Raw genomic sequence first — 24,044 nt, forward strand, 5'->3', positions numbered from 1 at the left:
ATAATAGTATTTATAGTACTTGATTTCTTTGTCAGAGAACAATAGTATTTATCTCATATTGCTGGACTGAGGATTAGCTGAGTTTATGTAACAACAACATAGGTGTAGAATAAATGTGAGTTCTCTTTCTCTGATGCTATTGGCCAGATAGAAATCTGCATTCTCAAGCTTCACACGCGTCAAAGATAACTTCATTACAATGGGGGTAGGTATGATAGAAATAGACAGGTTGTGAGAATTGGCACAGAAATTTTCTTACTATCCCAACTGTTGTTATTAGAAGTCTGTGATGCTTGTATCAGTCGACTGTAAACTTAATTGGATGTCTAAAAGAAAAATAATAAAAATTGTACTTTGATGTGACTTATTTTCTTTTTAAAATCTGTCTGCCTTAATTATGATGAGAGAGGGATTTTTTTCAAATTCACAGATTCTCTCCTCAACAATTACTGGAATATTGCTAAATGAAATAAAAGTGTTGTTAGCGGATCTGATCAGTGGTAAACCAAAACTATTTCTACACTAGTAGAAAAGTGGGAGGTAATGCAACTTTTCTGCATCAGATTGCAAATAGGATTGTGGGTGTCTGCCATGACTCGAAATGTTGTGACATGCTTTGTGTATGTTGTAGGGTTTGAGAACTACATGAGGTTTTCATGTTTATGAGCCTGGGTGTTTTGAACAGTATAATGGTTCTGCAGTATACGGATGCCTCTCTGAATGATTTTGCAGTGTTTTTGGTATAATGCCCAAGCAAGGAGATTTATTAAAGACTTGAAGCATATAGTCATGGTCTTCTGAGCAAGGGTTTCCATGCACAGGAATAACTCTTACATATATTCAATGGGAAAAGAAAACATGTTTTAATGTTACATATGTCCTCTTGACATTAGGGAATTCGTGTATCTTCAAACATTCCACAATGGTAAATCGGTTTTCCCATTACTTTTCAGTATTATTGCTATCGAATTAGTCTCAAAAATATTTGGAACTGTGTGTTTAAATATTCAGAATGTTTTCTTATGTGCTGTCAACATGGGTTAACTCTCCTTATTTCAGGAGTGCTGGGGAGCAGAATCCTAAGAACATGAACTTCTAAGTTGGCTGGTGCTGGGTTTTAGTGTTTTTACTTACTACTTACATAAATGTGGGCAAGTTACGTACTTCTCTAAACTCAATTTGCTTATCTGTAAAATGGGAATCATAATACCTCCTTAGGGCATTTTGAGAAGATTCAATTTGATAGTGTAAATAGAGCATTTATCTTAGGTTTAGCACTTAGTAAGAGTCCAGTACATTTTCATTAGAAATAGTTTATTCAAACCTAAAAAAACCCACTTATTTATTCTTCTTTTATTTCTCCTCCTGTGATATTCACAGTGATCATTTTTTGTGGAGGGGAAAAATAGTTTCCAGGAAGCAGAGTCGAAGACAACAGTTAGCACACCTGCAGTTTATTTTGGAAAGTGATCCTAGGGAATAGGAGTAGGGAGCTTAAAAGAGTGAAATGGGGAACAGGAAAATAGAAGGATATGCAGCTCTGGGCTTCTGGGGCCCACAGAGTCTTCCATGGACCATGTCGAATATCTGAGGGAAAGATTAGTCACCTGCTACAGTCTTTCATTAATTGTGTTTTAGCAGGTTATTAACACCCTCACATAGGTTTGCAGTATGTAAGTGATTTGTCTCTTGGTTCTAGCAAGTAGCCAAAATTAGTATCAGAGAATCCCCAGAACAGAAAGTGAGCACAGCTGAGAGGCCAGATTGTATTCATACAATTTTGGTTGCCGCAGGATGTGAAGGTGGTCAGAGAACTTGAGGAGGGACACAAGAGGTGTTTCATATATAATTCCTCATAGAAGCCATGTGCTGTCTGTAATTCCAGAGACTTGAGAGCAATTCAGTGTCAGGTACTTCTTTCTCAAAGCCCAACATTTGAAGGACAACAGCTTAAGTAATTCTCTAATATGGTAAAGCCCAATGTCTAAGACACCTCATTGTAATAGATCTACAACAGACATCTGTAAGATGGCCAATAGTGATTTTTATGCTAAACACCCAATTTAAAAAGGCACATTTTCAGAGTGAACTGAGATCCATCTTTTGAAGAGTGACTCCTTCCCTTAGTTCTGTCAGGAAACTCAAATAGATGAGAATAGCCTCCTTAGTCTGAGTATTTGGAGATCTTAATGAAGGCAATGAAAGTGAACAAACACTTTTCTCTTTCAAAAGAGTTTCAAGAGGTTGTTTATCTCTATGGATGATTTAATACTGCTTACCTATTTTATTATAGAATTCAATATATTGATTTTTTTCCTTTAACATTAAGGGAATAATAACACTTGGAAAGCATGCTACTGGAGTCCTAGGAAACTCTAGCAATGCATAAATATGTATGAAATAGTAGGATTATGATCAAGGGTAAATGTATAAAGGGGAAAATGTAATCACATGATTCCTTTAATAATTGGTGACTATGTGTTGGTGAGCATTTCCTTTACTGAAAATGACCCTGTCATTAAAACTCAAAGAATCACAACGATTAAAATTTTCTACTTTCCTACTAAGCAATATGCTTTTGCTTGACGTCTCTTTAGCCTCTGAGGGGAAAATGGGTTTCAGACAAATGTCTTTCACATTAGAAACTGTATTAAATTAATTGAAAAATAGATAAACATTGATTATAATAATAAAACAAGAGAAATGATGACAGTAAAAGGCAAATACTTTTTAAATGATACTCAAATAGACATTCAATAAAACCACATCTTTCAGATAACATAATCATTTGCAGCATAAAAAACTCTAGTGGTTCAAATTTAAAATACTGATTAAAAAGCTTCAGTTGGATTTCAAATTAGCCTAAAAAGAAATTTCCATCTTAATAAAATAGGCAAAACTTTCCTTTTAAAATTACAACTGATTTTTGTTAAAAAATGTGTTCACTATTCTCAAAAAAGACCTAAAATGGGTCTTTCAGAAGAGAAAGCGTTTCCTATTTTAAATTGAACCCAGTGGAGCATGGAAAACACAATTCCAAAGCATCCAGGGAAAAAACTGAATTCCCAATCCATGATTCACATGTACTCAAATACCCAGAATTTGGGGTTGATCCTTCAACAAGACAGGAGGGTGACTGATGATTCCTTGATATTTTAATGTTTCCTCCTGATGCCATAAGTTATGAAAACTCAGTCTGTCCTAAGGACTTTTTTAAAACCACAAAAATGCAGTATCCTGCCTAGATTTATCTGAACTTCTAAGCTTATTACAGACTTTTAGATGTCTTCTGGAAGATCCCTTAAGTGAAATGAGAAGATACTCGGACTTTAGTCACCAAAGTGAATGTTCTCATCACTTAAATTGACTTCATACAGTCAGGTTTATTTTATGCTCTCAGTTACTTACTACTGCAAGTCAACACAGCATAGGAATTGATGCATTTTGTGCCTTCAGTTCAAAGGAAATAGCAAACACTGCTGTTTGTGAACTTTTTGGCCAATAAATAAAAAATATTTCATTTCTAATTCTCACTAGAAGGATTGAAATTAAACAGTAACAGATGAATTGGGCAGGCATGGAATACTAAATAGAAACTGGCAAATGAAATAATCCAGCTATTTGCTTTCACAATGAAAATGAGAACTGATTCTGCACTGAGAGATAGAAGTAAAAGGACCAAGAGTTTTGAAAAAAGCCTTCTCCACCAAAAGAGCAAAATAGCACTCAGTGGCATTGCATTGTTAACAAAATTTCTTTATCAGAAACTATAATTTAATATTTAAGTATCTAATTTACATGTGACAAGGTATCATATTCAAAAAATTAAATGCAACTAGAAAACTATTAACCACTAAAAACAATACCAAACACAACCCAAACATTTATAGGAAAGCAATAGCTAGAATTTGAATTGGAAAAAATGTTTCATCATATTTGGCTCATTAAACAAAGCATCCATTATAGCTTGGAAAAGAGCATCTCTTCTAATTCATCAAAAGTTTACCCTTTACAGCATGAATAACATTTAAAGATAGTTTCATTAACTGTATATGCACACGTGTGTATATATATTGTGAGACATACACTCGTGTGTTCATTTAAAGATATTGTATCTACCGATAACTGGCTGAACTTTGGAAGGTGCTGAAATCCACATTTCTACGTGTCCTTTGACCCATTTAATAATGTCTTTTTAAAAACAGAAATTACATAAAATACTCTGTTTTTTATTAACTGAATATTTTCTTAAGCATAATAATAGACAATGAAAGAATTGCACTTATTATAAAGGTACAGTAAAGTGTTAGATTGCAGCTCAGCCATGAAAGATCAGGGACTGTAGGACAGATGATAAATTGTGCATTATATGCAAAGATAATGGTGGCCAGTGAAATTAAAATGAGAGCAACTAGTTACAGAACAAACAGGGGATAACAGAAGAAAACATGCACTACTCCTACTTTAATGCAAAACTAATTTCTCCCAGGAAACCAACCCTTTGACTTCTCTTATACAAAGAAATGGGTTCTGCACCCCTGGCAACACAGTAGACTTGGACTTCTGTATTCAAATGCTAGTTCACTGTCTCTGAGCGTGCTGCTCCAGTGTCATCTCCATAAGCTGCCCTTGACATTCTGGAGCAACTACAATATTACAGTCTCTTTGTCAGGTTTCATTGAGCCTCAATATTCCCTTCAGTTCCGTATAAATATGGTCCATTATTCATCTTCTTCTGGTTCCTGTGGTAACACAGATATTTCTTCCTTCAAGCAATCACTGAAGAATTTGAGGATTGTGCTGTAGAGATGATACTTGCTTTTCTCAGATACATTATGACCTTCATCTGGGTAGACCTAAGATATTGAGGAGAAAGAAGATTTCAAATTATCCAATAAACTATTGTCACTCGCATTCATTTTCTGAGCCCCAATGGCATGGAAACTTTGAATAATAATATCTGACCAAAATCACACCTAATTCAACTCTTAAGTTCTTCATGCTAAATTTTTAAAACAATTGTAATCATGTCAATTAATATTTGGTATTTAAATTAGAATGTGTTGGCCATAAAAGGTAGACTTTTTCAAGTTTATGTTGACTAAGATGAACTAACCTTTCCCCTAGCTTGACTAAACTGGACAGTTTCTTTTTGATTATAGGCCCTTGGGCCCTCCTCCCCTTTTTAGGAGTATTTAGTTTAGAAAACTTTCCAGCTCTTTATTTAAAGGGCATTGAGGTCAGTCTCTGTGTTCTTTGCAGTAGTTTTTCATAAGGTCTTCCTTGCATGTTTAACACTGTCTGGTGCAATTATTACTTTGACAATGCCCTTTCCAAGGTAAACACAATTTTACTGTTTCTAAAATACAAATACAAAATAAAATTATTATCCCATTAATTCCTGAGTACAAAGGTTTAAATGGTGCCTCATTGCCCTTTGAATAAAACTCCATATTCCTCAATAATGCTTATGGAATGACCTGACATATGTTTATCTGTATATCTTCATCTTTCATTATCCTAAACCTGCTAGTTTGTGTTTTAGACAGGTTGAACCACTTTTGGTTCTTCTGAATGGTAAGAAATTTAAATGACTTTATTTTTTCCTTTTATGATTCCTATATCAGACTGGAACCTCCTTGATAGTGTAAAGTATGTCTTGTTACCCATAGAGCAGAGTGACCACTGTAATGTCCTTGATAAATATGTATTAAATATATGAATGCACAGGTGTCAATGGTAGTACAAATGGCCTTTTATCCTCTCTTCTTTACGTATATTTCCCCAAATATTTTTATCCACTATTTATTATGAGAATTATAATAAATTCTCATAGTTAATAATAAATTGATAATAATAAATTCTCATATTTAATAATAAAGACGAAGGAAAAAGACAAAAGGAACAAGAAAAGGAAGAAAGGAACAACAAAAGGAAGAAAAGACAAAAGGAACAAGAAGGGAAGTAGAAACTTGTGACTTTTAAAAGAATTCAATATCTGGGATATGAATAAGTCTGAGAGGAAAATGACAATTTAGAAAGGATTTACACAATTCACTTGTAAAGCATGAGCTCATTCACATTCCCGGTCTAATTAGGAACAGAGAACACAATCTTTGGTACCTAAAAAACATATTAAAAAATAATAGTATGGAGAACGGAATAATAGAGAAGCTGTGTTGTGTATCTCACAAGTGAAAAAACACAGCAGGAAAACACATTCTTCTAAGAAAGTAGCTTACCTGCATAGTATAATTCACTCCAGCTTTTATTAGGTGCTTGATTAATTCTGCTGAGTGTTGGAAATGAACTTTTGCTGCAAGAAATCAAATTATGATATTTGAAGAAACACATTACTTGTATCAGAACTTTTTCGTATTATTTTTCAAAGAGATTCAGTATTTTATTTTACGTACGTTGCATATTTAAAAGACTTATATCTGGTTGGGCACAGTGGCTCACGCCTGTAATCCCAGCACTTTGGGAGGCCAAGGTGGGTGGATCACAAGGTCAGGAGGAGACCATCCTGGCTAACACGGTGAAATGCCGTCTCCACTAAAAAATATAAAACATTAGCTGGGCGTGCTGGCGGGCGCCTGTAGTCCCAGCTACTCAGGAGGCTGAGACAGGAGAATGGCGTGAACCCGGCAGGTGGAGCTTGCAGTGAGCCGAGATAGCGCCACTGCACTCCAGCCTGGGGAACAGAGTGAGACTGTTTCCAAAAAAAACAAAAACAAAAACAAAAACAAAAATTATATCTGGTTTTAGGTAGAAAGCTGGTAAATATAATGGTAAAACTTTGAGCTTCACTCTGTTAAAAGAAAAAAAAAAAAAGCAAAACAGTAGCTACAACTAAGTCCTACTTACTCTACAGAATGGTGTTTAGATTTACTTTACTGGATATTATTTATTATTCCTAATGGCACACATATTTTTAGAAATTTTATAAAATTTATAAAAATTTTAACATGGCAAATGTCTTTTCTGGATATTTATACAGGAAACCAGCTATTTCATTTCGAAGATTACTAGGGCACAGTCTCAGTTGGATACTGGCATTCTGCTTTATTATCCAAATTAGAAAAGAATATCCCATACTGAGAAAACAGAATACACATCTCATTATACAAGGGCTCTTTAGTATAGAGAATACCGGTTACTCTTGCTTTCTTTTATCTTCCTTCTGCTTGAATCTAAGATCCAAAATTCTGAAGTAAGCAGCCCAGTAGCCCTGGGTTTGGTAGCGATGAAGATTTGGTGCACTCAAGTTTCTTTCTGGAGCAGTTTGCTCACATTCTGTCTGGGGTGTTCCTTCCTGTAGTTTATGTATCTTCAAATTTTTGTAACTAATGTTTAAACTGACTTTTTTTTTTTTTTTTCTTTTTAAGACAGAGTCTCGCTCTGTCTCCCAGCCTGGAGTGCAGTGGTGCAATCTCGGCTCACTGCAACCTCTGCCTCCTGAGTTCAAAAGGTTCTCCTGCCTCAGTCTCCCCAGTAGCTGGGATTACAGGCGTGCATCACCATACTCAGCTAATTTTTGTATTTCCAGTAGAGACGGGGTTTCACCATGTTGATCAGGCTGGTCTGAAACTCCTGACCTCGTGAGCTGCCTGCCTCTGTCTCCCAAAGTGCTGGGACTACAGGCGTGAACCACCGCGCCCAGCCTAAGCTAACATTTTTAATTGTTGTTGCAAAGCTAGAGCAGCCTTATCAATAGTTTAAGCTTCTTTAATGCCTTAACTCTAGAATGTTGAATAATCAGACCACACAGCAGAGAATGTAAAATGGCAGACAATCATTTAAACCTATTTAAAAACTAGATAGTCAAGATCTTTTTCAACATCTTCCTATGGCACTTAATGGGAAAATGACCTTGTCGTTGCTACATAAGTACAAACTGCTCTATAAATGTAAGCTTCTAGAAATGCTAATTAAAAAGGTCAATGACAGAGGTAATGTGATCCCTTATTTCTCTGTATGGGTACAGCTGAAAATAAACGTGCAAATGGATTTTTCCAGTTGGATTTTTTTCTGCTTAGTTTCTAGTGCAAAGTTCATTGATATTTGTTGCTATTTGTCTGTTTGCTATAGCTAAAAGGGAACATTACAGGTTTGACTGGTTGAATTCTTTTGCTGGTCATTTTTGAAGATAATATTAATAGTAGTGGTGTAACAGTGTCATGACTGAGCACCCATAATTAACCAAGCCCATATGGGTTGTGTGGTGTATGTGTGCGCCTGTGTATGTGTGTGCCTGTGTGTGTGTGCCTGTGTGTGTGCGCGCGCCTGTGTGTGTGTGCCTGTGTGTGTGTGTGCGCCTGTGTGCCTGTGTGTGTGTGCCTGTGTGTGTGTGCGTGTGTGTGTGCCTGTGTGTGTGTGCACGCCTGTGTGTGTGTGCCTGTGTGTGTGCGCGCCTGTGTGTGTGTGTGCCTGTGTGTGCGTGCCTGTGTGTGTGTGCGCGCCTGTGTGTGTGTGCCTGTGTGTGTGTGCGCGCCTGTGTGCCTGTGTGTGTGTGTGTGTGCCTGTGTGTGTGTGCCTGTGTGTGTGTGCTCATACACATTCACAGGTGCATATTCTCTGAAGTGACCAGGGCTGAACCTCTGCTTGTATTTCATTAGATGGGTGAAGCGCCAGACTTGTGACTGAGTGAGTCAGATAGAACATTGTGATTTACCTTTATAGCTACAACATATTGACAGAGAAATTTGAAATAGCACTAATATATTAGTCCAGCATGATGGGTAGATGTAAAATAATTTAACCTTGAATATAATTTATTCACATGAATAAGGCTTCAGGGCACAGTGAATAAAAGGCTCAATACATGGATTCAAATCTCCTTCCTACTAATCAATTGTGTCTACACTTTTAGGGAAGTTCTATCATTTCTTAATATTTATTTTCCCAATCTGTTAAATAAAAGTAATAATATCTACTATTCCTTGTTTGCGAGAAGAACAAGTAAGATAATATTAAATTCTTTTAGCGCATTTTCTGACATACAATGAGTACTTAATTGCTATTTATTTTTATTACTGTTGATATATATGTTAGATCTTAATACCTCAGAACAACATCCAAATGTCCTTCAAAATTTTTATGCTCGCCTTCATCCAACCCTGGTACTGTATCATCCACATCTTTCTTTAATAGACAATTAATGGTATTTTTGTTTTAAATTTTCAGAACAGTTGCAAAGATAGTGCAGAGTTCCTGGATACCGGTTCTCCAGTTTCTTCCATTGTTAACATGTTACATTATTATATACTTTGTCGCAAATAGAAACTAAGCTCATACTACCATTAACTAAACCCGCTCATTGTTAACATGTTACATTATTATATACTTTGTCGCAAATAGAAACTAAGACTCATATACTACCATTAACTAAACCCGCTTTATTTGGGGTCCACTAGTTTTTCTTGTTGGTGTTCTTGTTGTTGTTTTCTTGTGTTACCTTTCTGTTTCAGGGTTCCATTCACAATCCCACATTATAGTTAGACATCATGTCTTTTTAACTTCCTCTGGTCTATGAGACTTTCTCAGACTTTTTTTTTTTTTTTTTTGATTACCCCAACAGTTCTGAGGGGTAGTGGCTGGATATCTGATAGAATTTTCCTCATTTAGATCTGCCTGATGTTTTTCTCATGGTTAGACTGGTGTTATATATGGGCTTGGAGTATTAAACCATGGAGATAAAGTGCTGTCCCCACTACATCATATCAAGGGCATTTAATAATAGCAATGACATGACTTTTCACTGCTGATGTGATGTTTGTCAAATTTCTCCACTGTAAAGTTCCTCTTTCCCTTTCCATATAGTATCCTTGAAGCTAATCATTCAGTGGAACCCACTCTAAAGACGAAGGAGTTAAGTTCAAGATTTAGGAAATATTGATTCAAGACTTTCACTTTCTTGGCTCACTTGCCAGATGGCCTTGGATAAATCTGTTTCCTTTTGGAAATTGATTTTTCTCATCCATGAATGGAGCTATAAATATTCAGCCGTCTGTTGTAAAATATCACAGAGGATAATAAAATATAGATTCTTTGGTCCCTAAGAGTGTCATGTAAATATAAAGTGATATTATTTATTACTACTAACATCAATCACATCCACCTCCAAGATTTAAAGTGATGAAAAAATGAGAGATGGTATAAAAGTGCCTTTTTAAAGTTTTTGTTTTAAGTTCATTGAAGCGGGTAACCTCATTAGAATTTCATCTCAGTGTGTGCATGTTTTTGGTTTCTGTTTTCCAGGTTGGTTTCCATTGTAGATGTGCTGAATAACACTGTAACCATAGTCGCTAGACACAAGTGCCTTTTTAAATTAAAATTAAATAAAATCAATTCAGTTCCTCAGTCACACTAAACACCGTATGGCCACAAGTGGCTGGTGACTACTCTTTGAGCAGCATTGATAAAGTATTTCCATCATTACAGGGAATTTGATTGGACAATGCTGATATTTGAGGCGTAGCCTCTTCTCCTCTTATCTCTGAATTCCTTTTTCCTACCTCCTATCATGTATCTGATTCATTGTGTGACTCTCTGCTCCCTTCTTCAGAAGGTTTACAGGGCTTCCTCTAAACAAGTCCTTAGATGTATCCCTTTGTAAAAGGTCATACCCTATCAAACAACAGCAGCAAGTATAATACTTACTGTCAGCGGTGCCATGAATTATTAATATATTTTCTTCTTTCAAGCCATGAATATTATGTAGCACACTGGCTGCCTATAAAGGAAAATACAAATATCTGTACCTATAGATCTAAATAAGCAATTGAACTGAATTTTTAGAACAAAAATACTCCTTTTTCTTTGTTATTTTCAAATTAGTTACCTGGTAAGTGCTTTCTTCCTTAGATGGCATCCCGAGATATCTTTCAGAGAAAGCTGAGGCTGTGACCCAAGAAAACAGACATTCAAGAACAAACTAAAAACTATTTGACTAGCATATTTCATTAATTTCTTCATTTTACATTTAATTGTCATGCTTTAGTAAAATCAACCGAATCAAGGAGGAGATAAACAGCCCAAAACAGGCTCTAATAACATATGATAAATGAGCTCAATTGAACTACTCTAAATTAGGCTTTTGTTTTCCACAAATCAATACATTATATTAGGTCAGTCTGTAGAAAGTACTCACCATACAATTTCAAGTCTGTGATAGGTGCAACCACTGATCCACATTTAAAGAGCTTTTCATCTGATTTTAAGATCATTGATGCGATATAGCCACCATAACCCTAGGGGAGAAATATATATATATATATATATATATCACACACACATATTTATATATAACAACTATGCCTGGAGATATTTTTAGCTTTTGATCAATGTTTGGTACTGTACATCATATCAGAATGTCTCAGATTTGGAAAAAAAAAAAAGCTAAAATCATTTTGTGCAATTAAAATGTTTGAACATTTGTTTAAATTGTTATATAACAGCTATTTTAATAAGTCTTAAAATATGAAATTAATTACATCACCAAATGTCAAATATTTGCTCCATGATTTCATACTACACATCTGGAAATTGCCCCAAATAATTTGAGGTTAGGGAAATAAAGCACTTATTAAATCACATATATTTTTCCCCTAATTTTTTATATATATATGTATTTAATAAAATAGTGAAATAATGGTGATTATGTAGAATTAAAAAATACGAATGATATTTTGAAAATATACCACCAAAAATATAGACTGTTTTAATTTCTTATAGGATTCAGAACATGTCACCCCAAAATAAGGCTGCAATCAGACTATTTCACCGTCTATAAAGGAAATTTATAGACGTTTTCAAGGGTTTCTCTTTCTCTCTCTTTCTCTCCCTCTCCTTCTGCACCAGGAAGAGAAGAATAACTACATCACTGAAGACTCAATAAAAGGAGAAGGAATTGACTTAAGTATACATAACAAACTTTGCTTGTGTTTTGCTTTTCCTGGCCATCTCTCTTAACAAAGCCTTTCCCCACATCCTTATTCCTTTGTTTCAGAGAATGATAGTGTTTGCATCTGAGGTCTAAGACAGTTCTTTGAGATCTGCTCTAGAGATCTGCCCATTTTTCTTGGTTCTGTCCCATCAAGGAGGTATTTATGTTATTAAGCTTCTGTTTTTCTGTTGTTTGGTTGTTGTTTGTTGTTTGAAGTCTCCCTCTGTCGCCCAGGCTGGAGTGCAGTGGTGCGATCTCCGCTCACTGCAAGCTCCGCCCCCTCTGTTCACGCCATTCTCCTGCCTCAGCCTCCCGAGTAGCTGGGATTGCAGGCGCCTGTCACCACGCCCGGCTAATTTTTTGTATTTTTAGTAGAGATGGGGTTTCACCGTGTTAGCCAGGATGGTCTCGATCTCCTGACCTCGTGATCCACCTGCCTCCACCTCCCAAAGTGCTGGGATTACAGGCGTGAGCCACCGTGCCCACTTGTTTTTCTCTTGTTAATCTGCCTTTTGTTAAGTGAATCTTGGCAAAAAACTCATGAAGAGTAAAGGAGAAAATTGTCTTCTCCTCTATATTTCACACAACTAAGTGTTGGAAAGCAATGGGATATAATGAATAATGTTCCCAGATAGATGAGTTAAATTATTGTTTGAGTTTAATTTTGAATACCCTGTTGAAATGTTTTTTAATAAATCAAGATGTCCAGTTTTCTTTTGTAGCCCATGATCTGACTAGAAAAGTTCCAGAGGAGATTTTAATAATTACAGTAATGCTGAAAAAAGGAAATGACCTACTGTGTTATCTGTTTTAGAAATTAATTTTCAGCCCTACTCTCAGTAATGTACTTTATGCTATTGGAAATCAGAACATCTTGGGAGGTATTAAAAAATATTAATATTCAGTCTTTAATCTCAGAAATTCTGATGCAGTTTGTTCATGATGAGGTCTACTTTTGAAAGATTTTCAGATGACTCCAGTGTGGTCCAGGTTATAGTTTTATTGTCACTGTCACTAAACTCTTGAAGTAAGAAATAATTTCATTTATGTGTATTTGGAGCATCATTTAAAAATTGGTACATAAAAGTTCAAAATGCAGTCATTATTACTGAATGGACTGAGATAACATATATTGTTCTGGTACTGGAATATTTAGGTAGTACTCAGAAGTTTGAGTAAAACTCTAACAATTAGTAACTAAAGGAAAGAAAATTATCCTTTATAGATACAAGCCACCTCAAAGTGCCCTTGCTCATTCTCATTGAGAGAGACAGCCTTAGGCCAGCAACATTTGGAAGTAGCACATTTTAAATGTTACCTTAGGTAGATAAATGTATTAACCTACCTAAGAAAGAAGAATAAAAGGGTGGGGAAGCTATGCAAAGGAAGAAAATAAATAACTAAAGGCTGAATATCCCTTATCTGAAATGCCTGGAGTCAGAAGTTTCAGATTTTGAATTCTTTTAAAATTTAGGGATATTTACCGATACATAATGTGTTATCTTAGGGATGAAAACTTAAGTCTAAACATGAAATTAACATATGCTTTAATATACCTTATACACACAGCCTGATGGTAATTGTATACAATATTTTTAGTAATTTTGTGCATGAAACAGCTTTGACGGCATTTTTGACTGTGACCCATCACATAGGGTCAGGTGTAGAATTTTCCATGTGTGGCATTATGTCAGTGCTCAAAACATTTTGGATTTGGAGCATTTCAAATTTCAGATTTTCAGATTAGGTACATTGAACCTGTATCATAAAGCAAAAGTGGAAACAGCTCTTGAAAGTCTTGGCCCTAGAGGGAGCATTTCCAGTATATTGTTCCTAGTTCTCTGTCATAAAGATGGGCGAAGCCTGTTGCAGCCAAGAGATTTCAAGTATTTCCCGTAGGCAAGACTCTTCCCATAGGGAGGAATGCATCACACAGCTTAGTTGATGCATGCAACTTTTCTGGTTCTATTAACAATACCATGATGGCCAAGCAAACTTTCAGCTGATTATGATCTGTTTGTTTATATAACCTGAAAACATTGACAGAATCGTTGTATATCTGAATAATGAATATTTCAGTCCATAAAAGCATATAGTACATTTAAATGATACATGTAAGTTGACATTATATGCTTTTGCTGTTTTATTGTATTTATCTCAGTTTCACATGTCTCTCATAGCCTGATTATCTCTAGGAATCAAGAATACTGCCTTCCAAAGGAGGGGTGGATCCCAGAACAATGCTTCTTAACTTGTAAGTTAATTCAAATCACTTGAGAGTGTTGTGAGCATATAGATTCAAATTCAGTAGACCTGGGGTGGGACCTAAGATTTTGCATTTTTAATAAACTTCAGGGGATCGCTATACTGCTGATCTATATTACATAGAGCAAGTTATTACTGCATAATTGTATAATAAAGATGCCTACTGGAAACATCTTCTTAGTTCCAGCCAACATTCCCTAGATGAGTGAAGCTTTAAAAAAAAAAAAAAAGTGCCAGTGCTCCCCCCACCCACATTCAGTCACAATCTGTGGAGAATGGGCACCTGATGGATCTCCCCATATGATTCTTCAGTGAAACCAGGATTGTAAATTATTACTAGCTATACAAGAAGTTATATTTTACTATTTTTGTAAATATGAAAATTTGGCATTTAATGAAGTCAAATATTTTTTAAGTCTTAATGATAAATGATAAAAGCTGTTGAATAAAATTATATTTATGGCATTTAAAATTGAACCACAAATGCTTCTTTGATTTTTAAACAAAAATCAACACTGGCAGAAATTAGAATGATTTTTTTTTTTTTTTTTTTTTGACATGGTCTCGCTCTATCACCCAGGCTGAAGTACATGGCACAATCTTTGCTCATTGCAACCTCTCCCGCCGGGGCTCAAGCAATCCTCCCACTTCAGTCTCCTGAGTAGCTGGGATCACAGCTTCGTGCCACCATGGCCAGCTAATTTGTGTATTTATTTGTACAAATAGGTTTTGCCATGGTTGCCCAGGCTGGTCTTCAACTCCTGGGCTCAAGTGATCCACTCGCCTTGGCCTCCCAAAGAACTGGGATTACAGGTGTGACTCACCAGCCCCAGCTGAAAATAAATTAAATTTTAATGGCTCGCCTTCCTCTCACCCGTTTTATACGTATTCACAGAATGCAAGAGTATATCACAAAAGAGTTTTTGGAAAATTTACTTCAGAAGAGGGCAAAAATAAGATATAATTTCTAGGTAGATATAAGATCATGCTTTCAACTTTCAAAACAATGTGTATCATCAGGTAGATTAAAAAACGGGAATCACCATAATGTCTGTAGTAAATTAGAGGCCATTTTTGATTTAATAAAGATCAAAAACTTCCATCATCAGTGGAGGCTGCTCTGTTTACATTGTGTATTTTATTGGTCTCCCAGTGATCAGATTTTGCTATTCATTAAATTGTTTTGTCATTCCCATTTGCCAAGCATTTTAGCATTACTGACAAAATTTTAACAAGTTTATGTTATTTTAAAATTTAATTTAGTAAACCTAAAATATAGGAATGTTTCCTTAGAATTTTCCTTCTTAAAAGAAGTATACCCATGATGTAGGAAACTACATTCAATAGATAGAAGGACTTGGAGAAGCAGAGGTGGGGTCTGCAATGCTATTTACTCAAAATTTATGTTTGCAGTGGCCCCAGGTTTTCAAATCATGTTTAAATGACTTTATGAATATAGTAAAAGGGATACACTGACAGACTAGGATTTAAAAAGAGGTTATTTGGGCTGGGCATGGTGGCTGAAGCCTGTAATCCCAGTACTTTGGGAGGCCGAGGCCGGCGGATCACGAGGTAAAGAGTTGGAGACCAGCCTGGCCAGCATGGTGAAACCCCGTCTCTACTAAAATTACAACAATTAGCCAGGTGTGGTGGCGTAATCCCAGCTACTCAGGACAGTGAGGTAGAATTGCTTGAACATGGGAGGCAGAGGCTGCAGTGAGCTGAAATTGCACAACTGAACTCCAGCCTGGGCAACTGAGCAAGACTCCGTCTCAAAAAATAAAAATAAAAATAATAAATAAATAAATACATAAAGAGGTGATGTGTGCGAACTTGTGTAATTCTTTCTGAACCACTTCACTTGTGGTACACCATGAATTAATTTGAAATAAAGAATTTTATAAATACAAGATAAATTTTATGACACTATATTATTTTGCATTAAAACTATTAATTCGCTTAACATAATCATTCACATTTTATCACAATACTTATAATCCTTCCTTGAAGCAGAATCTTAATCCTTCCTCAAGGAGGCAGTATCTTAATTCTATGGATAATGTATACTGAAGTTTTAAACCTTAGAAGTGACTGGAGCTGGTCTCAAACACTGACAGGCCCTCCTTCAATTGAAAAGATACAAAACTTTAAATAACAAATAATTATCTCCCTAAGTAAAGTTTTAAGCTTTCATATTCATTTACATTTTTAAATTTCTTTTGTTTTCCCTAGATATCCATAGTTCTTATCTCCTTACATTGCCTTCTCTTAGTTCAAACATGATCTCCTAGTGATACCTTTCCTTACTTTCAATCTAAATTTGCCACATTAGCTCTAATCCTGGCCTCCTTATTTAACTCTCTTCTTAATTTTTTTGGAATCAAACTCTCACCACCTGACATTTTATGTATTTCACCAACTTTGTTTAGTTTACATGTTTTCCACATAGCTCTTCTCACTGAACTAAATTCAATAAAGAAAGACTTTTCTTCTGTTCTTTGACCACTGTATTTCCAACACTTCAAAAAAAGTGCGGGGCACACAGTGCACATTCAGTAATGTTTGTTGGATGAATTAATTTTTGGTAATTACAGTTATGTCAGTTCTAAAAAAATGTTTATAAGACAAACTGAATTTCAGTTCTTGTGATAATTTTTTTTTTTTTTTTTTTTTTTTTTTTTTGAGACAGAGTTTCGCTCTTGTTGCCCAGGCTGGAGTGCAGTAGCGTGAATTGGACTCACTGCAACCTCCGCCTACTGGGTTCAAGTGATTCTCCTGCCTCAACCTCCTGAGTAGCTGGGATTACAAGCACTCGCCACCACACCCAGCCAATTTCTGTTCTTTTTTTAGTAGAGATAGGGTTTCACCATGTTGGCCAGGCTGGTCTCGAACTCCTGACCTCAGGTGATCCACCCTCTCCTCCCCACTCGGCCTCCCAAAGTGATGGGATTACAGGCATGAGTCACTGCTCCCAGCTTTGATTACTGTTTTCAAGGAAGCTATGTCAATAACATTTTGCTTCTAGGAGTTTTGTTTTATATTTAGCACTTACACAGAATTCTTAAAAGAAAAAAAATAAAATTATTATATATTAAATGAGGTTAGGTCCTGAGGATAATTATTCAAACTAAAGTGGCTTAATGTCTTCAATCAAGTCATACTCATAATTACTAAGTAATAAACACATGGCCAGTTAAAAGCTACATACGCTATTATCATAACCTTTCCATTATCCCAACAAGCTAGTTAGAAAATAACACTGAGAAAATGACACCATTTACAATAAAAATTAAAACACACAAATAATAAGCAATACTTAGAAATAAAAACAGCAGGAAAGAGATTTGGCATATTTTAAGAAAGCTATAAAATTCTACTAGGGTATCTAAAAAAAGAAATAAAAGAAATGTATTGTGCATATTGTCTGACTCAGATGAAAGCTACACCTTGTGACTATTTTAATTCTTAAATTATTATAACTGTTGAAACAAATTTTAATTAAAAAAATTCCAGTTGAATATTTGGGGGAATTTGAAAAAAACAAAGACAATAGGACAGGTGAGCCAAGAATATTTTCAAAGAGAGAAGAGTGAAAATGTCTTTTAAAAATATTAAAATGAGTTATAATGAAGCATGTTATAATTGAAAGACTGTAAGATTAGCATGAGAACAGAAAGACAGAATTCAATAGAAATAAACGCTGAAATGAATGAGAACTTAATACTTAGTGGATATCACTGTTAATGATTTTGATTTAGTCAAGTAATGGAGCTAGGAAACTGGCTAGCTCTTTGAAACTATATAAGTAAATTCTCACCATCCATCACAAGTGCTATGCATCTCTCTCATCTTTATTAAACTCAGATAAATAAAGAGAAAATATAATAAATACTCATTTAGCCTTTTGATAGAAACAGGACATCTAAATAATAAAATCACTGGAAGAAATTACCCAAGAAAGCATTTGAGAAGAGTTTGCCACGTTTTAGAACTTCAATTTTTTGACTCATCATATGCAAATTTTAACAAAAATTCAAGAAGCTGAAGAAATATTTTAAACAAGTGTGAACAGAGACTACTACCTTTAATACAGCAAAATCTTAGTATGTCAACAAGGAAACAAATATATATGTTCATATATACCAGAAGTCAACATAAACTAAACATGTATAATGGGTAAATGGACAATCCAAAAAGAGACATATAAAATGGTTAATAAATATACAATTTATTTTATTTAAAAGTGTATAATTCTAATGTGATGAAGCAACAGAAATGAGATTTATCCTCCCACATGAAATGACTAAAAATATAGACAAAATACATGAAAGAGAAGTTTTTAGGACATTGGACATTGAGCAATGAAGGACATTGATCCCTGAATGATGAAAAACAAACACATCAATCCTAGGATTGTTACAGCTTGCTACCTTGAAGAATGAAGTTGAGGCATAGCAGAACTATCTGAAATGGAACATACAAAGAAATACGTGCTTTTTAAAAAAAAATTTAAAAGCATATTAGTAAGCTTGGGGCAACTTCAAGTAGCCCAATATACATATATTTATATGAAATATAAATTTATATGAAATATTATTTATATGAAATATATGAATATAATTTATATGAAATTATATGAATATAATTCATATAATTTATATGAAATTATATGAATATAATTCATATAATTTATATGAAATTTATATGAAATATAAATTCATATATATTTATATGAAAAAGTAGACCACAAAAAATATTTGGAGTAATATGTAACTAAAAATTTTCCAAATTTGTTAAAAACACTTAACCTAGATAGTTAAGAAATTCAATAAACTGAAGTGTAAGACATGTGAGGAAAACTATACCAAGGCATATCACAATGAAATTCATTAAAATTAATCATAAAGAGAAATTATTAAAAGCATCTAGACAGAAAAGATGCATTGTACATAGGGGAACAAAGTTAAGAATGATGGCATATTCTTATTGAAAAAAATGCAAACCAGAAGGTAATAAACAACTTTACAGTATAGAATAAGAAATGTCAACCTTAAATTTTTTGACCAGAAAATAATAAAATATTTAAAAGATTAAAGTGAAATAAAGACACATTAGAGCTGGAAGAATATATTACTTGCACACCTGGAGTAAAAGGTAATTTAAAGGATGTTCTTCAAGCAGAAGAAAAAGTGAGACTAGGTGAAATCTGTATCTACACAAAGAAACGATGAACACTGAAATTGGAAGTTACATGGGTAAATATATAAACATTTAAACACTGAATTTAAATTTGTTTAAAAATAACTCACTTTTAGGCTGGGTGCAGTGGCTCATGACTGTAATCCCAGCACTTTGGGAGGCCAACGCTGGTGGATCACCTGAGGTCAGGAGTTTGAGACCAGCCTGGCCAACACGGTGAAACCCCCATCTCTACTAATAATACAAAAATTAGCTAGGAGTGGTGGCCCACACCTGTAATCCCAGCTACTGGGGAGGCTGAGGCAGAAGAATCGCTTGAACTCGGGAGGTGGAGATTGTAATGAACCGAGATCACACCATTGCACTCCAGCCTGGGCAACAGAGTGAAACTCCGTCTCAAAAAAATAAAATAAAAATAAAAATAACTGACTTTTAAATGCAAAAATTATAACAATGTATTTTGGGATTTATAACATGTAGCATAAAATGTATGATAACTATGGCATAAAGGTTGGAAATAGAGAAACAGAAGTATACCACTGTAGAGCTCATATACACACACACACACACACACACAGTTGCCCTCCTCTGATATATCCCATTTCATATATATGTACATATATAAATATACATATATATGTATATACACACGTGTACATGGATATATATAATATGTATGTGTATATATGTACACATACATATATAAATACATACATAAATACTGGCCTGTTTACAGCTCACTACCTTGAAGAGGGAAGTAAAATAATAATATCACAGGAGGACAACTTTAAATAGTTAAAAATATACATTATAAGCCACAAAGGAAACATCAAAATAATGCAAAAACCAGTTATAATTAACAAATAACAAAGCAAATTTAATTATTTGTTTTGTTAATAATTAAATTTAATAAATTTAATTATTAAAAATGCTCTTTTAATATAAAGCACACTAGACAAAATTTTAAAGAAACTAAAAGCGGAAGAAATGGAAAGTGTATGGCAAGATGATAGACCTTAATGCAACAATAACAATGATCATATTAAAAGTGAAAGAGCTAAATACATTATTTAAAATCTAGAGATTTAACATGCAGAGTCTGTCAGATTGAATGAAAAAGCAGGACCCAACTCTTTGCAGCCTATAAGAAACACACTTTAAATATAAATACATAGTACATAAATATAAATACATAAATATATAAAAAGAAAAATAATAGAGTAAGATTTATAACATGTTTACAATAATCAAAAGAAAGATGGAGTGGCCGTATTAATATCTGACAAAAAATATTTCAAAGGAAATAATATAACCAAAAGTAAAATTGCCCAGGCTGGAGTGCAGTGGCATGATCTCTGCTCACTGTAACCTCTGCCTCCTGGGTTCAAGCAATTCTCCTGCCTTGGCCTCCCAAGTAGCTGGGATTACAGGTGCCTACCACCATGCCCAGATAATTTTTGTATTTTTAGTAGAGATGGGGTTTCACCATGTTGACCAGATTGGTCTTGAACTCCTGACCTCACGTAATCTGGCCACCTAAAGCGCTGGGATTACAGGCGTGAGCCACCATGCCCAGCCAAGAAGGTCATTTCTTAACAAAAAAGAGGTCAACTAATCAAGAGAAAATAATGATCCTAAGCATGTATGTATCTATACAATAAAAGAGTATGGAAATACATGAAGCCAAAACTGACAGAACTGAAAGTAGGAAAAGGCAAACAGACAATCATAGCCTTTAAATAAAAATGACAGGAAGTCGTTGTTTTGAACTAAGCTACTGAACTAAGCTCAACAGACCAGACTAAAAATCAAAATGGAGCCACTCATGCTGACTTTCCATGTCACCAAACCCAAACTGACTTGTTACTTGACCTTCCTAGAAAGGAGTAGTGACAGGTTAACAGCCTAATTTCCCAAACAGGCCAGTTTCAATCAGCACGATAATGAAGTTTCCTCTGCGTTAATTCTAACAATAAAGTGTAACCTCAAGTGACCTGATGTTAACCAGTTATTTTTCTACTGTTCCTGCTTTATAAGGAAAGTAACTTTGAAATGATCAATCTGCTTTTTATTTTTTGTTACTTCTTTTTTAAATTCTTTTCTATCTATAAAACCAGCCTCTTCTGCCCAGCTCATTGGGACACTTTTTCTATTTTATAGAATGAAGTGTTGCTCATTCTAGAACTGCAAATAAAGCAATTAAGATTTTTAGACTAAACTGTTGTAATTTTGCCTTATGGCATAGCCAAAGATTTCAACACCCTCTTTCATTAGCTGATAGAAAAAGTAGACAGAAAATCAGTAAAGAAACAAAAAGCTTGAATACTATCTTCAATCAACTTGACTTCATTGATATTTATAGAACATTCTATGTGGTGAAACTGAGGTAAAGACTTTAAGAACAGGAAAGGTTTGAATTGGAGTTTGAAAAAAGGATAAAGTTTGGATATCTAGAGGGAGAGGGAATTCCAAATTAAAGAAAGATTATGAAATAAGTTCAATTCAAATGTCTCTGCAACAAAAAATCAAATAAAACTGAACTACCTTGACAAAGCATACAGTCTGACTTAGAAATGAAAGCAGAAAACAAATGAATGTAATACATTACATACTGGTATAATAATTACAGGAAGCTACTAAAAAGTGTTGTATGAGTACACAGGAGGGAACAGTATTTGCTAGTGCGAGAGATTGAATGGATGGTTAACGTCAGGCCTCTGAGCCCAAGCCAAGCCATCGCATCCGCTGTGACTTGCAGGTACATGCCCAGATGGCCTGAAGTAACTGAAGAATCACAAAAGAAGTGAAAATGCCCTGCCCGGCCTTAACTGATGACATTCCACCACAAAATAAGTGAAAATGGCCGGTCCTTGCCTTAAGTGATGACATTACCTTGTGAAAGTCCTTTTCCTGGCTCATCCTGGCTCAAAAAGCTCCCCCACTGAGCACCTTGTGACCCCCCACTCCAGGCCACCAGAGAACAACCCCCCTTTGACTGTAATTTTCCTTTACCTACCCAAATCCTATAAAACAGCCCCAACCTTATCTCCCTTCGCTGACTCTCTTTTCGGACTCAGCCCGCCTGCACCCAGGTGATTAAAAAGCTTTATTGCTCACACAAAGCCTGTTTGGTGGTCTCTTCACATGGACGCGCATGACAGTTAATGGAGGAAGGGACACTTGAATAGGGCTTAATAAGAGAATTCTAAAGCAATATGTAGGCTAGAGGCTATTAGAAAAGAAGTAAAAAGGCATGAACAAAGATACTGAGGTAGAAAGGTAGAAGGCATGCTTATAATCAAAGAGATATCAGTTAAACTATATTGCAGAAAATGCAGTTGGAAAGAAAATAACAGTAAATACAATTGAAATATCATTAGGACCCATTTTACGTAATAGTTTCAACTTTTAGCATTTAGTGAATACTTGTGAAATATTGAAATAAAATTGCATGTAAAAAGACAAAACTTCACATCTATGCTTTTATACTGACTGAAGTTTGTCTCTTCTCTTTTCCTCTAGTATCCATGTAATAGGTTTAGAAGGTAATTAATTTAATGAATGCTTTCCTGGTGTTTACAGGACTAATATTTTAATACATAGAAAACAGGTAGTAGTATTGTCTATAAAATATATATTGTTTGACCAAAGCATATTCTTAGAAATACTATCACTCTATTCCTTAATCACTTTACATCATTAGAGAACACTGATTAGAATGGATTAGAAAGATTTGGAACCAACCCAAATGTCCATCAATGATAGACTGGATAATGAAAATGTGGCATATACACACCATGGAATACTATGCCGCCATAAAAAAGAATGAGATCGTGTTCTTGGCAGGGACATTGATGAAGCTGGAAGCCATCATTCTCAGCAAACTAACACAGGAACAGAAAACCAAACACTACATGTTCTCATTCATAAGCAGGAGTTGAACAATGAGAACACCTGGACACAGGGAGGGGAAAATCACACACTGGGGCCTGTCATGGGGTGGGGAACAAGGGAAGGGAGAGCATTAGGACAAATACCTAATGCATGTGGGGCTTAAAACCTAGAAGACGGGTTCATAAGTGCAGCAAATCACCATGGCACATGTATACCTACGTAACAAACCTGCATATTCTGCACGTGTATCATGGTACTCAAAGTAAAATTTTAAAAAATTAAAAAATGAAAAGAATGTGCCTCACAGGCATCCCCAAATCCCAACTCCTTATTAAACATTTCCATACTCAAAAACAAAAATTAAACTAAACAAATTATACACACAACAAAAACATTGAGCATTTTTTTTAATTTCATAATTTCAGCTTTATGGAGGTGTATATATATCAGTATGATATATCTTGGAATGTAAGTTTAGTTTTTGCTGGCAAAGTCCATGATAATGAATGAAATTATTTAGCTAGCTATCTAGATATAGATATATATCACCATAAAAACATGGTAAATCTTAGAGAAAAAGCAGAACCTGGAAATTCATTCAAATATTAGTGAGTGTGAAGAAAAGAAGTTGCTAGAAATTGCAAATTCCTAGAACTAGAGCTGCCAATCATTTTTTCCTTTCCTTGAGGGACTATCTCAAATGAATCACATCACTTTTTTTTTTTTTTTTTTTTTTTTT

At 34.8% G+C, this 24,044-nt stretch overlaps 1 protein-coding gene across 12 annotated transcripts in view; it reads right to left on the reverse strand.

Moving 5' to 3' along the window:
* Positions 1–1,326: 1,326 nt before the first annotated feature.
* Positions 1,327–24,044, reverse strand: part of DPP10 (dipeptidyl peptidase like 10) — a 1,402,014-nt gene continuing 1,379,296 nt past the window's right edge. For 8 of the 12 annotated variants that reach the window (XM_025405135.1, XM_025405131.1, XM_025405141.1 and 5 more), the window contains 5 exons: positions 11,153–11,252; positions 10,844–10,902; positions 10,663–10,735; positions 6,243–6,316; positions 1,327–4,856 (listed from right to left, as the gene is read on the reverse strand). In XM_025405135.1, the coding sequence (XP_025260920.1) occupies positions 4,722–4,856; positions 6,243–6,316; positions 10,663–10,735; positions 10,844–10,902; positions 11,153–11,252 (441 nt within the window). In that variant the 3' untranslated portion in view covers positions 1,327–4,721. The remainder of the gene's footprint in view (positions 4,857–6,242; positions 6,317–10,662; positions 10,736–10,843; positions 10,903–11,152; positions 11,253–24,044) is intronic. The other 4 variants (XM_025405138.1, XM_025405132.1, XM_025405130.1 and 1 more) reach the window with 2 other exon arrangements.

Source organism: Theropithecus gelada, chromosome 12 (assembly GCF_003255815.1).
Source record: "Theropithecus gelada isolate Dixy chromosome 12, Tgel_1.0, whole genome shotgun sequence".
Lineage (NCBI taxonomy): Eukaryota > Metazoa > Chordata > Mammalia > Primates > Cercopithecidae > Theropithecus > Theropithecus gelada.